This window comes from Salvelinus sp. IW2-2015, linkage group LG13 (genome assembly GCF_002910315.2).
Source record: "Salvelinus sp. IW2-2015 linkage group LG13, ASM291031v2, whole genome shotgun sequence".
Taxonomy (NCBI): Eukaryota; Metazoa; Chordata; class Actinopteri; order Salmoniformes; family Salmonidae; genus Salvelinus; species Salvelinus sp. IW2-2015.
The window spans coordinates 32,393,669-32,407,399 of NC_036853.1; the positions used below are offsets into that span (position 1 = coordinate 32,393,669).

The 13,731-nt window shown below is 43.4% G+C and overlaps 1 protein-coding gene across 1 annotated transcript in view; it reads right to left on the reverse strand.

The window, feature by feature from the left end:
• The window catches only part of LOC111971228 (collagen alpha-1(XXIV) chain-like), a 180,747-nt gene that overhangs the window by 104,243 nt on the left and 62,773 nt on the right, over nucleotides 1-13,731 (reverse strand). Inside the window, exons 5-9 of the mRNA XM_070445997.1 lie at nucleotides 7,670-7,989; nucleotides 2,433-2,475; nucleotides 1,983-2,007; nucleotides 1,638-1,691; nucleotides 1,006-1,050 (exon numbers count right to left, since the gene is read on the reverse strand). Of these exons, the coding sequence (XP_070302098.1) occupies nucleotides 1,006-1,050; nucleotides 1,638-1,691; nucleotides 1,983-2,007; nucleotides 2,433-2,475; nucleotides 7,670-7,989 (487 nt within the window). The remainder of the gene's footprint in view (nucleotides 1-1,005; nucleotides 1,051-1,637; nucleotides 1,692-1,982; nucleotides 2,008-2,432; nucleotides 2,476-7,669; nucleotides 7,990-13,731) is intronic.

A 13,731-nucleotide genomic window follows, 5' to 3' on the forward strand; every position in this document is an offset into this window, starting at 1 on the left:
AGCTGCTGACCACCCGAGAGAAGAAAAGTTACATGCGGCCATTTTCCCACTCTGCTGTAAGAAAAAGTAACTAGTGGTGCATCCTTCAAAACATTTACATTCATAATTACTCATCCCTCTTTGCTGACAGGCTACGATCTGCCGACCCCTTCAGAGAGAGGAGATCAGGCATGTCCACATTTCATCAGTATGGAACATAATACTCATCTGGCGATAGCAAATAACGCCTCATCACCATTACCTCACAAATCACCACTAAAATGAGAGGGAAATATGGAAGGCAAGCTTTTGCTTTTATCCTGACTAGCTAAAAGGGAGAGGAGTGGACACTTGAAGAGGCAGAGTCTAGTCCAGTGTGGGGGACAGGAGACTTCTATAATACGAGCAGACAGCGGTCTGGGATAGTGGCGGACTGGCGACTTGGTTTCTTCCTTCACTTAAACATCATACAACATGGATGCAAGACTAAATATCTCTCTCTCTCTCTCTCCCTCTTTTTCTACATTCTTCAGCAATGGAAAACTACCAGAGATGTCTCAAACTCATTGAGCCCTGTAGTTTTCCCTAATAGGCTGATATGTCATTCTGTCTCTGACATCATGTTGGCATAAACAAAAATGACAAACTGAGGGATTCTTCTTCTCACTTAAAAAAAAAAACGTTTAATTTATCCAACTCTTCATACCCTCCTCCCAACTTTTCTATCTATGCTCCAGCCCATGCTCTTTTCCCTCCCTCTGTGAGAGCATGCCTGTGCTTCCTGAGGAAAGGAATGAGCTGCTCTCGCAACAGAGCAGAAGCTCGACCGAGCGAAAACAGATCCCAGACCTGCTCCCAGAGGACTCTGCTGCAGTGGGAGCCAGCACCTTGTTAACACAACACAGGCCCGCTTACAGATCAGCTGTTCCCGGTGGAGCAGACAGGTAATCCCTTCAGGAAATGAAGTATTGCCCTCTAATAGAGCCGAGTAAAGTGGAGGGGAGGGTAGTAGGGAGCTGTACTTACACGTACACCTTTAGGACCTGGGTTACCTTCTGGCCCAGCCAAACCCTGCAACAAAGGAGAGCAGCATGAGGAGAGGCCATTGTCAACACAGTGTACAATACAGTGTAGAAAGGCTGTCTGTTACACAGGGGGGCAAAACACTTCCACACATAAAACACTAAATTGTACATTTTAGACATGTAGGGAAATAAAAATTTGATTGCATAGACTAATTGTTTAAGAAGTAAAAAGGAATGAGGAAACATGCCAGTCATACTCTCAGCTACATTACACTTCCTTGTTATCATTGTTGTGCACACACTTTTAGTTCAAACATTTGTCGTCTACATACTTATACAACACCTTTCTTCAAAATAATTGTTATTCAATGTATAGTTGAAATCAAAATGATAAGGAGTCAAGTATTAGCTATTTGAATAAAAAAATTCAAGCAAAAAGGTCACTCGTTGACAGTTTTTTCACTAAAGAGACTGAGGAGTGTGTCGCTACTATAGTTTGGGGAGAGACAGGTGGACATGATGTGCATTTCTGAGTACAGCAATATGATAGTACACAGGTAGTGATGTGGAATTCTGTGCAATGTAGTCAAGCCGAGAGGATGGATGGAGGAATCTGGAGCATATTCACTGCACCTGCCTGCCAGGGTAACCTGCATCCCCAGTCACTCCTGGAAGTCCCGGTATGCCCTGCAGAGGGGGGGGGGGGGGAAAGAGACAAAGAGAGAGAGATTGGAGAGAGAAAGAGAGAAAAGAGAGATAAAAGAGAGGGATGAAAGAAGATAAACATTGGCCTCGCCAATGCTGCAACTCAGGAATAAAACAGGCACTGTTTGCCCTCACCCATCCCCCTCCCCTCCTCTGTGCTTCCAGTAAGACAGTGAGTACAGCCAAACTGTAGCAGAACACAGAGTGCTCTCTCTCTCTCTCTCTCTCTCTCTCTTCTGGCTCCTCCCTTCCAGTTCCAGCCTGAACAATCACCTTGGGGCACAGAGTGGCACTGGTGCTGAAGACATCTCAACACTCTTAAATTATTTACTTTGTAAATGTGCTGCGTGAGTGCACTCCGTTTTAGGACGTTTTGTGTGGAACGGGAAACATGTTATGTTAGCTTCTTGAGTGCTGAGGAATGGCTGACAACAAGAGACAGCTGAAGAGTGACTATTCCAAATGACTTCCAGGCTACTGCTGCTGTCTCTTTCTCTCTCCTCTGTGTGTGTGTGTGTGTGTGTGTGTGTGTGTGTGTGTGTGTGTGTGGTGTGTGTGTGTGTGTGTGTGTTGTGTGTGTGTGTGTGTGTGTGTGTGTGTGTGTGTGTGTGTGTGTGTGTGTGTGTGGATGCTCGAGCCAAAAATGGTCCATAATGAGATCAGTGACCTGGCCTTTCCTAAAATAAAAAGGGACAAGTTTGACCATGAACGCTAACGACTCACCTGTTTCTCCAGGATGTCTTGTGGCCTGGATAGCCATTAGGACCTGCAGGTAGAGAAAGAAAAACATCTTAAGAAGACTGAGAGGAGAATATCACTGCTCTACTTAGGTGTTAGGATGTGCATCTTTCCCTTTCAAGACGATTTGACATGATCTAGACCATGGGCTCAGGAAAATCTGTTTTAGTTACAGGAATCAGTTTCAGATTGAATCAATTCATTAGAGAAGCAGTTTCATTAGAGAACAAATCGTTTAATTTGGTTCGATGCGATACGATTCATGTATTAACATTTGTTGTGTAAACACATTCACTATTCCATCTTAATTAAAATCTGCTGCTGAGGCTCATGAGCTGGGCACATCTCTGAACTGGATCTGTCTGAGCTGACGTGTGTGTGTGTGTGTGTGTGTGTGTGTGTGTGTGTGTGTGTGTGTGTGTGTGTGTGTGTGTGTGTGTGTGTGTGTGTGTGTGTGTGTGTGTGTGTGTGTGTGTGTGTGTGTGTAATGATGTATGACTATGGTGTATGTACTATGTAGGCAACTGAGCTGAGCCATAAGAGAGACTAGGCATCTACTATAAACTACTATCAGATTGGTTCTGAAATCACCATCACCCACTAATTAACTTGCAGATTAAGTGTTTGAGCTAGTAAAGTGTAAATATTTATTGTTCCCAAATTCCACCCCATCTCAAAATCGAATGGTTCCGACCGTTTGGACGTTTTTACGGAGTGATCTTCTCCTCTCGCTTCGGCCATGTGGTGCGCCTCGCAATAGTGATTGGTGTCCTTATTATGACATTTTCAACTTTACCCTGTATATCTAAAAATTACGATATACGCCGATTGTTCAAAGCAAAACTACCAAAACTATTGCTGATGAACCTCAACAATCCAAATAAAATCTGAGGCATAGCGATTCATAGCATTTTAATACATTTTCTGACCGATGCATGTGACATTTAGGGACTGCGGACCGATGCACTTTTATCTTAAACATCGGAATTCGTGACTGATGCTTACAGTGTATCGGTGAATCGTTACTTCCCAATACAGGGCCTCTGACTGACTGAGTTATGCACAGTGATATCTGAACTGGGTCAGTGGAGGTAGGAAAGGAGGGAAAGAAGGGAAAAGAGAGAGAAAGAGGGGTTGGGTGAAGAGAGAGAATTTCTCATTAATTACTTCTCATTTTAGCACCAGTGATTGTAGGCCTGTTGTGATCCTGTCTGCAGGAGGCGGAATACATAGCCAGGTAGCCAAAGGTCTGTCTGTGTGCATTTCAGCCATAAAATCATAAAAAAAGACAGGACCACTGAGGACAGGACGGCTAGGGTTGTCTAAGGATTCTGGAACATTCCAGAGCTTCCTTCCTCCTTCCCAGCAGCCAGCAGTCAAATCAAATCAAATTGTATTTGTCACATTCGCCGAATACAACTGGTGTAGACTTTACTGTGAAATGCTTGATTACGAGCTTTAATAAAAAAGACAGATGTGTGCCTTTCCAAATAATGTCCAATAGTAATAGGAAGAATAAAATAAAATACACAAGAATGGAGATACAGTGCATTCGGAAAGTATTCAGACCCCTTGACTTTTTCCACATTTTAGTTTTTTACATAAGTATTCAGAGACCTGTCCCGAAGCCAGTCCTGCATTGTCTTGGCTGTGTGCTTAGGGTTGTTGTCCTGTTGGAAGGGAGAACCTTTGCCCCAGTCTGAGGTTCTCCCTGTACTTTACTCCGTTCATCTTTCCCTCGATCCTGACTAGTCTCCCAGTCTCTAYTAATGAATAAAATCCCCACAGCATGATGCTGCCTCCACCATGCTTCACCGTAGAGATTGTGCCAGGTTTCCTCCAGACGAGACACTTGGTACTCAGGCCAAATAGTTCAATCTTGGTTTCATCAGACCAGATAATCTTGAGTCCTTTAGGTGCCTTATGGCAAACTCAAAGAGGGCTTTCATGTCCCTTTTCCTGAGGAGTGGCTGGCCACTCTACCATAAAGGCCTGATTGGTGGAGTGCTGCAGAGATGGTTGTCCTTCTGGAAGGTTCTCCAATCTCCACAGAGGAACTCTGTGGGGGTGACAATCGGGTTCTTGGTCACCACCCTGACCAAGGCCCTTCTCCCCGAATTGCTCAGTTTGGCAGGGTGGCCAACTCTAGGAAGAGTCTTGGTGGTTCCAAACTTCTTCCATTTAAGAATGATGGAGGCCACTATGTTCTTGGGGACCTTCAATGCTGCAGAATTTTTTTGTTAGCCTTCCCCAGATCTGTGCCTCGACACAATCCTTTCTTAGAGCTCTACAGACAATTCCTTCGACCTCATGGCTTGGTCTTTGCTCTGACATGCACTGTCAACTGTGGGACCTTAAAAAGACAGATGTGTGCCTTTCCAAATAATGTCCAATCAATTGAATTTACCACAGGTGGACTCCAATCAAGTTGTAGAAACATCTCAAGGATGATCAATGGAAACAGGATGCACCTGAGCTCAATTTCGAGTCTCATCGCAAAGGGTCTGAATACTTATGTAAATAAGGTTTTTCTTATTTTTTAATTTTAATACATTTGCAAAAAATAAACTGTTTTCGCTTTGTCATTACGGAGTATTGTGTGTAGACTGAGGAAAAACATTTATTTAATAAATGATAGAATAAGGCTGTAACGTAACAAAATGTGGAAAAAGTCAAAGGGTCTGAATACTTCCCAAAAGCACTGTATATTCATGAGCTCTCCTTGACTGACAGCTCTTTGAAAAGCCGATGTCAAGCAACTTGGATGCTGTGAGCAGTATTGCAGTAAAATCATCTCAAGCAAATTTGGTGATACCCAAAGTATGGATGTTACGTTTGATACCGGAGCTCCGAGGTATGCGTCAAAATCTTTAAGCAGTTTACTTCAAAGCAGTGTACCGATGCCTGTACCACTTTCTCAGAAGCACGTGATCAATGACGTCCGAATCTTTGTTTCGTCGAACAACCACCTGAATGGTTTGGTATTGGTTTGGTAGAAGACCAAAAGGTTACTCCGCGCATGCGCTACAGCGTGTGGGATATCATCTTTCATCATTTGGTTGCTCTAAGTTCTTTTGACCAGCAGGTGCCACTAGTGTACACTGTGATGTTCAACGCCTCGGGTAATGAACCTATTTTCAACACAATTGGCCGGAAAGCATCAATGCTTCAGGAAGCTTTTTTCCGCATCACGAACACAAAGCAACTTGAATATTGAAATTGCATCAATGATGTCTCTTGTGATGCACAGCAGCACTGACAGATGTGTTGACTTGACAGCTGCATCTGAGTTTTGAATGACCCTTTCCCCCCTTTTGTTCTATGCTGGCTGAAGACCTAGGTAGCCAGTAACTACGGTAGCTAACACCAGACACAGATGAAAGGGGAAACATATAGTATCTAAGCCATTAATGAATAGGGTAAACTTTTAATAATATTTTCTGACACCCTACAGTCAAATTTTGGCACCAGTAGAGTAGCTATCTATCTATATAAACCACGCACCTCTGCAAACATGCCTTCTCCAATGTTGGTTCCAAGGCGGTACTTATTTAAATTAGGTAAGAGAATTTCATGTTACTATTGGTGAATTGAAATGAGAGTTAAGGGGATGCCACCTTGTCCCCTTAATAATGAATCCAAGTGTTGGACACGGGGGAGGGGGACCAGTAACTTTGTGATCAAACTTTATCAACGGAGAAGCGACAGTCATTTTTCATACTTTGGTCCTCATACGTTGATCTGGTTTATTTCAAATATCATCAAATTTCATAAAGACAGTCATACAAGGACAAACACTTCACAATTTTACCATGACTAGCTAGAAAACAGATGTCCATTGAAATAACAGTTGATGCTATACTGACGTCTCTCTAACTGAGGCCAGTCGAATGTACTGTATAATTAAGTGAATATGCTTAGTCAGTACTCCTTGATTCGAAGGGTTGGATATTTTCTCGTATTTTACAAATGTTCCACCCCGACAACAAATCACTTTACTCCCAGGTAACCCAGTATTTCCTGCCAAAACAGGAAGTGTCATTCAAAAGCAATAAAGCATATAAATAGGTCTGTCTGTATTTGATTAAAGCTTTGATCATAAATTCAAGCCTGATGATATCTGAGCCTGATGATACCTGATACCTGAACCTGATGCTCTCTCTAATTCTCTCTTTCTTTCTTTCACTCTCTCGGAGGACCTGAGCCCTAGGACCATGCCTCAGGACTACCTGGCATGATGACTCCTTGCTGTCCCCAGTCCACCTGGCCTTGCTGCTGTTCCAGTTTCAACTGTTCTGCCTGCGGCTATGGAACCCTGACCTGTTCACCGGACGTGCTACCTGTCCCCGACCTGCTGTTTTCAACTCTCTAGAGACGGCAGGAGCGGTAGAGATACTCTCAATGTGATCGGCTGTGAAAAGCCAACTGACATTTACTCCTGAGGTGCTGACCTGTTGCACCCTCGACAACTACTGTGATTATTATTATTTGACCATGCTGGTCATTTATGAACATTTGATCATCTTGGCCATGTTCTGTAATAATCTCCACCCGGCACCTGGTTCCTCTCTAGGTTTCTTCCTAGGTTTTGGCCTTTCTAGGGAGTTTTTCCTAGCCACCGTGCTTCTACACCTGCATTGCTTGCTGTTTGGGGTTTTAGGCTGGGTTTCTGTACAGCACTTTGAGACATCAGCTGATGTAAGAAGGGCTATATAAATACATTTGATTTGATTTGATGATACCTGAGCCTGATGAGCCATACATGAAATCCATTTTAGAGTAAGGCTGTAACCTAACATGGACAAATTCAAGGGGTTCTGAATACTTTACGAAGGCACTGTATGATATAGGTTTATAGGCTACTGCACATTACGCACGACAGACAAACCAAAAAAAACATAGATGTAGATATATATGCTCTCTTGGGAAAATAAATTAAACAAGCTCCAGTAAGATAATCTTTTTGAGTGTGAACTTTATTACTGTACCGTATTGTATTATATGGAATGGAATTACACACCTCGTTCAAACCATGATAAAGCTAAGAGAACATGCGATTCTGGTGCAGCACCTGCAGCCTACAAAGTTACATATGTAACGCGTACGCTAGGAGTCGGGAAGCAGGTACAGGGAGTGAATTTAATAACAAATGAAACATGGAACAAAACAAGAAACACGAGTAGCGTACAGACATATAACACAGGAACAGAATCACGCCTCACCAAAGGGAAGCAACAGGGATTTACTGGTGACGTCGGGTCCAAGTGCCGCTGCCGAAGCAACCGGGGATGCCTCGGCCAGCTCGTCAGGCTCCCATGCCTCGGCCGGCTCGTCAGGCTCCCAAGCTTCGGCCGGCTCGTCAGGCACCCAAGCATCAGCCGGCTCTACAGGTTCCCATGCCTCAGCCGGCTCTACAGGTTCCCATGCCTCAGCCGGCTCTACAGATTCCCATGCCTCAGTTGGCTCTACAGGTGCCCGCGCCTCAGAAGCGACCGGCCCACTCCTGGACCTCGGGACCGCCCCTCTGGTCGGCGTTCTGCGGCTGTAGCAGCGCATCAGGGAGGGGGTAGTCACATCTATCCCCGCTCCCCCTCTCCAGCGCTCGACGTCGCCAGTTTATTCGTTATTACGCACACCTGCCACCATCGTTACGCGCACCTGCGCCTCATAAGACTCCTGGACTCCATCACCTTCCTTATATCTGTCACTCCCTTTGTTTTTTTCTCCAGGCGTTATTGACTCTGTTTCTGTTCATGTCTGTACGCTTTTTGTGTTTCTTGGTTTGTACTATTTTCTATTTATTTATTTATTGCACTCCCTGTACTTACTTCCCAACTCCCATAGAAATATAATAGGGCTTACTTGTATAATTAGTAGGCTGACACATATATACCTTTCATAATATTTCCCCTAATGTTTTTTTGCCTACCTCCTCTTTCTATATCTATTGTTGCTTCATTCCTTCCTCGCTTTTTTTTTATTTGTAATTTCTTTTTTACCCCTTTTATCTCCCGAATCTTGTCTCATCGCTGCAACTCCCGTATGGACTCGGGAGGCAAAGGTTGAGAGCCATGCATCCTGCGAAACACAATCCAACCAAGACGMACTGCTTCTTGACACAATGCACATCCAACCTGGAAGCCAGCCGCACCAATGTGTCGGAGGAAACACCGTACACCTGGCGACCTGGTCGGCGTGCACTGCACCCGGCCCGACACAAGAGTCGCTAGTGCGCGATGAGACAAGGATATCCCTGTCGGCCAAACCCTCCCTAACCTGTACGACGCTGGGCCAATTGTGCGCCGCCCCATGGGCCTCTCGGTCGCGACCGGCTGCGACAGAGCCTGGGCTCGAACACAGAATCTCTGGTGGCACAGCCAGCTAGCGATGCAGTGCCTTAGACCACTGCGCCACCCAGGAGGCCACATTCCTCGCTTTTTTAACAGTTAGGCTAAATGAAATTTAGTTTTGTTTTCCTTATCTTCATTATTCTAATGACATGCTTAAATGATATAGGACTAGAATTGGATGAAGATGGCTTTCACTTCTCTTCACGTAGATTGAATGGTTATGGGTCTGAATAAATAACTGCTATAGCCTACCGCAATCGCAGTAAACAAGAGCTTGCTTCCCTCTTCAATTAGACTATTGGTATAAGAAATGGAAAAAAACTATGTCCAGCAAACTATTCTAGCCTTTCTTTTCCTGCATGGGTCTCCGAGAGCTAAGGAGCGTTTTTTTTAGGGAGCTGAGCGTGTATTGCGCAAGAGACAGAGGCTATAAGTTATATATCAGACGAATACTGCATTGAATGTATTACCTGAAAGAGGTAGGCTAGGATATCTTGAACAGGATTATCTATTTTGGATGCAATTTGAATGGAATTGATGAAGAGACGGAGACTGCTTGTGCATGCTCTGATTTAAAGCAACGATATTCAAGTGATAGGCTGTTTTAAAACTCTAAAGCTGCAATAAAAAAAAATATATCTTTACATAAAAAAATATGGTGACCCCCGAAAGGCAGATGGAGATGTGTAAATTAGACGCGCATTCAGTCCTTATATTACTGTAGCAGTGGCCTACCTGTCACAAGAAAAAAAGTTACCATGACGAGATGATAGGCCTACATGCATTGTGAACTGCACTCCATACTGAGATGGACTGTCTGTCCCCACCACGAGCGTTGATGATTGATGATGCAGAGCAGAAAGAAAGCCTTAGAGAAACCAAATATAGACATTGCGTATAATTGAACAGTTCCATTTCACATCATGCTATTTGATAAAAATAATGAATTCGAATTTACAGGTTTCTCGCAGTTATTTATCCCAGGAAAAGGGAGTGGTTGTGGGTGGTAAATCTTTGTAAATCTCGGTAACCGGGTCCCCACCATTCAACCATACTTGATAGTGTCAAGAAAGGTCTTGTACTGGTCAGAAAACGTTCAGATGTCAAATAAATGAACAGTTGATGCTAAACAGTGTCTAAATGTAGGCCAGTTGAATGTATAATACAAATGACTGTGCTTGGTCAGTATTCCTTGACACTGTAGCCCAAAGAGGTCTTATAAAAGGTCAGGTAACTCTGGTAGAGTCAAACCAGGATACATTCCATGAGCGTAAACACAAATGAACTTGTTGGACGCTTCATGAAACTGAGTATTACTCGTCTTAACCATAAAACACGACGAGAAACATCTAAGGCAGAAAACAACTGGATTACGAGGGAAATCCTAAATAATAATCGTATATAAAATGTATAAACGGTTCAATAGAAACGAGATATTTCCTTCAAAGCCTAGATGGCTTGCTTATCATCCTCAGGCTTTGTATTACAGCCGGATCCTCAGCCRGATCCTCAGCTCTCTTTTTTTTCAATTGAAAGTTTGATTAAGTTTTCTTGTTTTCATTCAACCAACAAAACCCATTCCACATTCACAGATGTGGCAGACATAAATAATATATGAATATAAAATATAAAACAAAACAAGCAAACTTTCAGCAGCACTATCAGCGTTCATATGATCTATTTCCAGCCTGAGCTGAGACGACCAGCAAAGAATTAGCATTTACAACACCTGACACAACATGTATCTGTCCATTTCCCTAATCACCCCATTCACTCTGTCCCATTTGAAATATAGTTGAGTAGTGGAGACCAGAGTCTATCAAACTTGGGCTGTCTCTTGCAGAGGTCATAAGTGAGCTTTCCAAGAGAAAGAAAGTCAACAATCTGGTCAATCCACATTTTAAATGTAGGAGAAGTATTAGAAGCCCACAATAGAAGAATATATTTCTTAGCAAAGTATGTAATAGTCATAAACAAAATGTCTTTGTCAGGATCAAGAACAAAGTCCTGCTGGGCATTAAGAAGATAGAGACACGGGGTCATATCAAACTGTACATCTAGTATTTTCTGTGCCACAGTATGTATAGAGTGCCAAAATCTGGTAATCTCTCTACAACTCCAAAATACATGCATATATGTTCCACTTTCAGAGGTACACCTTTTACAGTCAGGAGAAATGTATGTATTCATTCTATGGAGTCTCACTGGGGTGTAATACAATTTGTCAAAAAATKTGTAATTAGATTCTTTCATTTTTACAGTAGTAGAGGAGCAGTATACCCTGTCGCAAACATCCGCCTATAATTCATCACTGATAGTCAGACAAAGGTCCTTTTCCCAGATTCTTTTCAAAGGAGTAAAGGAGGAGCCCACTTTCTCAGAAAAGAGTCTACATATATGTGAGATTTTGCCTTTGATCGATTGTGCTGTAGCAAGAAGGGACTCAATTTCATTCAGCTGAGCTCTAAACCTCCCCTTGGAAGTAAATGAGGAAATGACGTGCCTAATTTGTAGATTTTTCTTTTTTTAATGGATCTTGCCACATTGAATTCACCTGAAAGGATTTCAGTATAGTGGTTTTCTGATGAAACAGGTCTGAAAAGGTCCGGATCCCTAGAGTATGCCAAAGATTAAAGTTGGCATCACTCAGGGCTTTTGGCAAGTCTGGGTTGCCTACTATAGGCGAGTGAGAACATATTTAGGAGGAAATGCCCAGGTATTTCTTACAGTCCCTCCACGCTAGTAGGGTGCTGTAAATCACAAAGGTTTTGGCTATGTTGCCCACTTCAGTAAAGTTATCAATGAATATAATTTATCTTAGAGGCAATGAACCACAGGATCGGGGTTCTATCTGAATCCACATTGAGTCTTGTCTGTTTGTGATCCATGTTAGCATGTTGCGGAGCTAAGCTTTTAACAAACAACAAATCCTTCTAACTGTAATGCAACTGAGTTTTTAGTTCCTTTAAAACCCCGCTGTTTTTATCTTCAACTTTAGAATTTGTCATTGACGGCCATAACAACAACAAATGTTGTTGCTAAAAGTAGGTTAGCGAACTCATATTTTGGGGGGACAGTAGAGCGAAACCTTTTTTAACAGGCCTGCGCTCCGTGTAGCTCCTCTCCTCCACCGTTTCCTAGGTTGTGACACGGGAACCTTCACACTCAATAAAAAGCCCACTCGGGGGTAAGGGGCTTAGCCTGAAGTCATTTCCTCTGAAAATACCTTCCCAGGGCACAGTTGATGGCCTGGGTATTAGGTTCAGCTACTGCAAACATTGGTCTCTGTCCTCCTGGGAGGAAAGGTAAAGGCCAACCTTTGGAGATCAGACCTGGGTGCAAATACTATTTGAAAACTTTCAAATATATTGAGCGTTTGCTTTAGCCTGCCTGGAGTTTTCTATTGGTTCCATGCAACAGGCAAGCTCTATCAAGCACAGCTACATTATTTGAAATGATAGTATTTGAACCCAGGTCTGAGGGACAGACAGAGGAGGCCTAGCGGCTTAAAGTAGCAGTCCACAGCCAGCTGCTGCATGTGGAGACAGATAAGGGCTCTCATCTCTGAGACTAAACTGAGGAGAGTTGTGTGAGCTGTGCGTGCTGATGTATGAATTTAATTGGTTTCCTTCTCTGCTTCCTCTGTCTCCTCATGCCATTTTCTCTTTTGAAGAGGCATCGGATGGTGTGCCTGTCATCAGGGGCCATAACCTCCCTCAGAATGCCTTTACTCTTAAAGATTCAGGCAAGGAGTCCCGGAGCCCGGCCGCAGACGGGTCCCGGGGCGACGCACGCATGTGTGTGTGCATGCGTGCGCGTGTATCTGTATGCGTGTGTGTCCAGCCCTATGGAGCAACAGCAGGGTGGGCTGAGGTGGTTTAGGACTAGGAGTTCCCCGGCCCCTGTCTGAGAGACAGACCCTCTCTGTGTATGGGTAACATTATCCTGATTCCTGAACACAGCCAGGGCCCACTGGAGGCCTCTGCTTAAGGTGTGGCTAATACTTATGAAGCTTATACAGCGGGAACATCATGTGTGAGGCGAGCAGAAATAGCTCAGATTCAGAACAGAAGCTCATGCAGGGAACTCATTAAATGACAATCTGATAATCTAATTGGATCAGGATCAGTTCTCATCATTCATGCCTTCAAAGAGCCAATGGAATGACAGTTGCTTTAGATAATATGCTTACAGTATGTCACAGCCAGAGGTTAAAAAAAGCCCCGATGTTATAACCGTTAAATTCTTACCGTTGGACCTGCAAACCCATCTGGACCTGGAAGGCCTTGTGGACCTCTGTCACCCTGGAAACAAAAGGAGAAAACCATGACAACATTAGACTTGATCTATTAGCAATGAACTGTAACTATTAAGAGATATCAGATAAGGATAAGAAGGCAGATTAAATGAGACGAAACAGGGAGCTGCAGCTGGCAATGGTTAGAACACAGGCCAACAGAAATATCACTGACTGATAATAGGTAGCAACTGTGCCAAAGCTTTACAGAGAGACACTAAGATATCAGAAGATAAATATCAGAGGAGTACAGGATATGATTAGAGATGAAGAGAATGATACAAGGAAGTTGGCATGAATTGAGAGAGTGAGAGAGGAGAGGAGAGGAGGAAATACCGGTCAGAAAGAAGGGTTAGAAAACCTCTAAACGTGTAGTTGTGAAGTAAATGAAAAAGGCAACAGATGTTGCTAAAGTGAAGTTGAAAGATATGGGGCCAGAGTGGTTGAGTGAAGTATTCGTTTTTGAAGGGGAGAATAAGGAGAGGCAAGAGATTGAGAGCAGAAGACAGAAAGCAGACAGAGAAACCAGTAGCGAGGGATTGAGGGACAGTTAGATGTTGAGAGAGAAACAGAGAGAAACAGAGAGAGAAACAGAGAGAAACAGAGAGAGAAACAGAGAGAGAAACAGAGAGAGAAA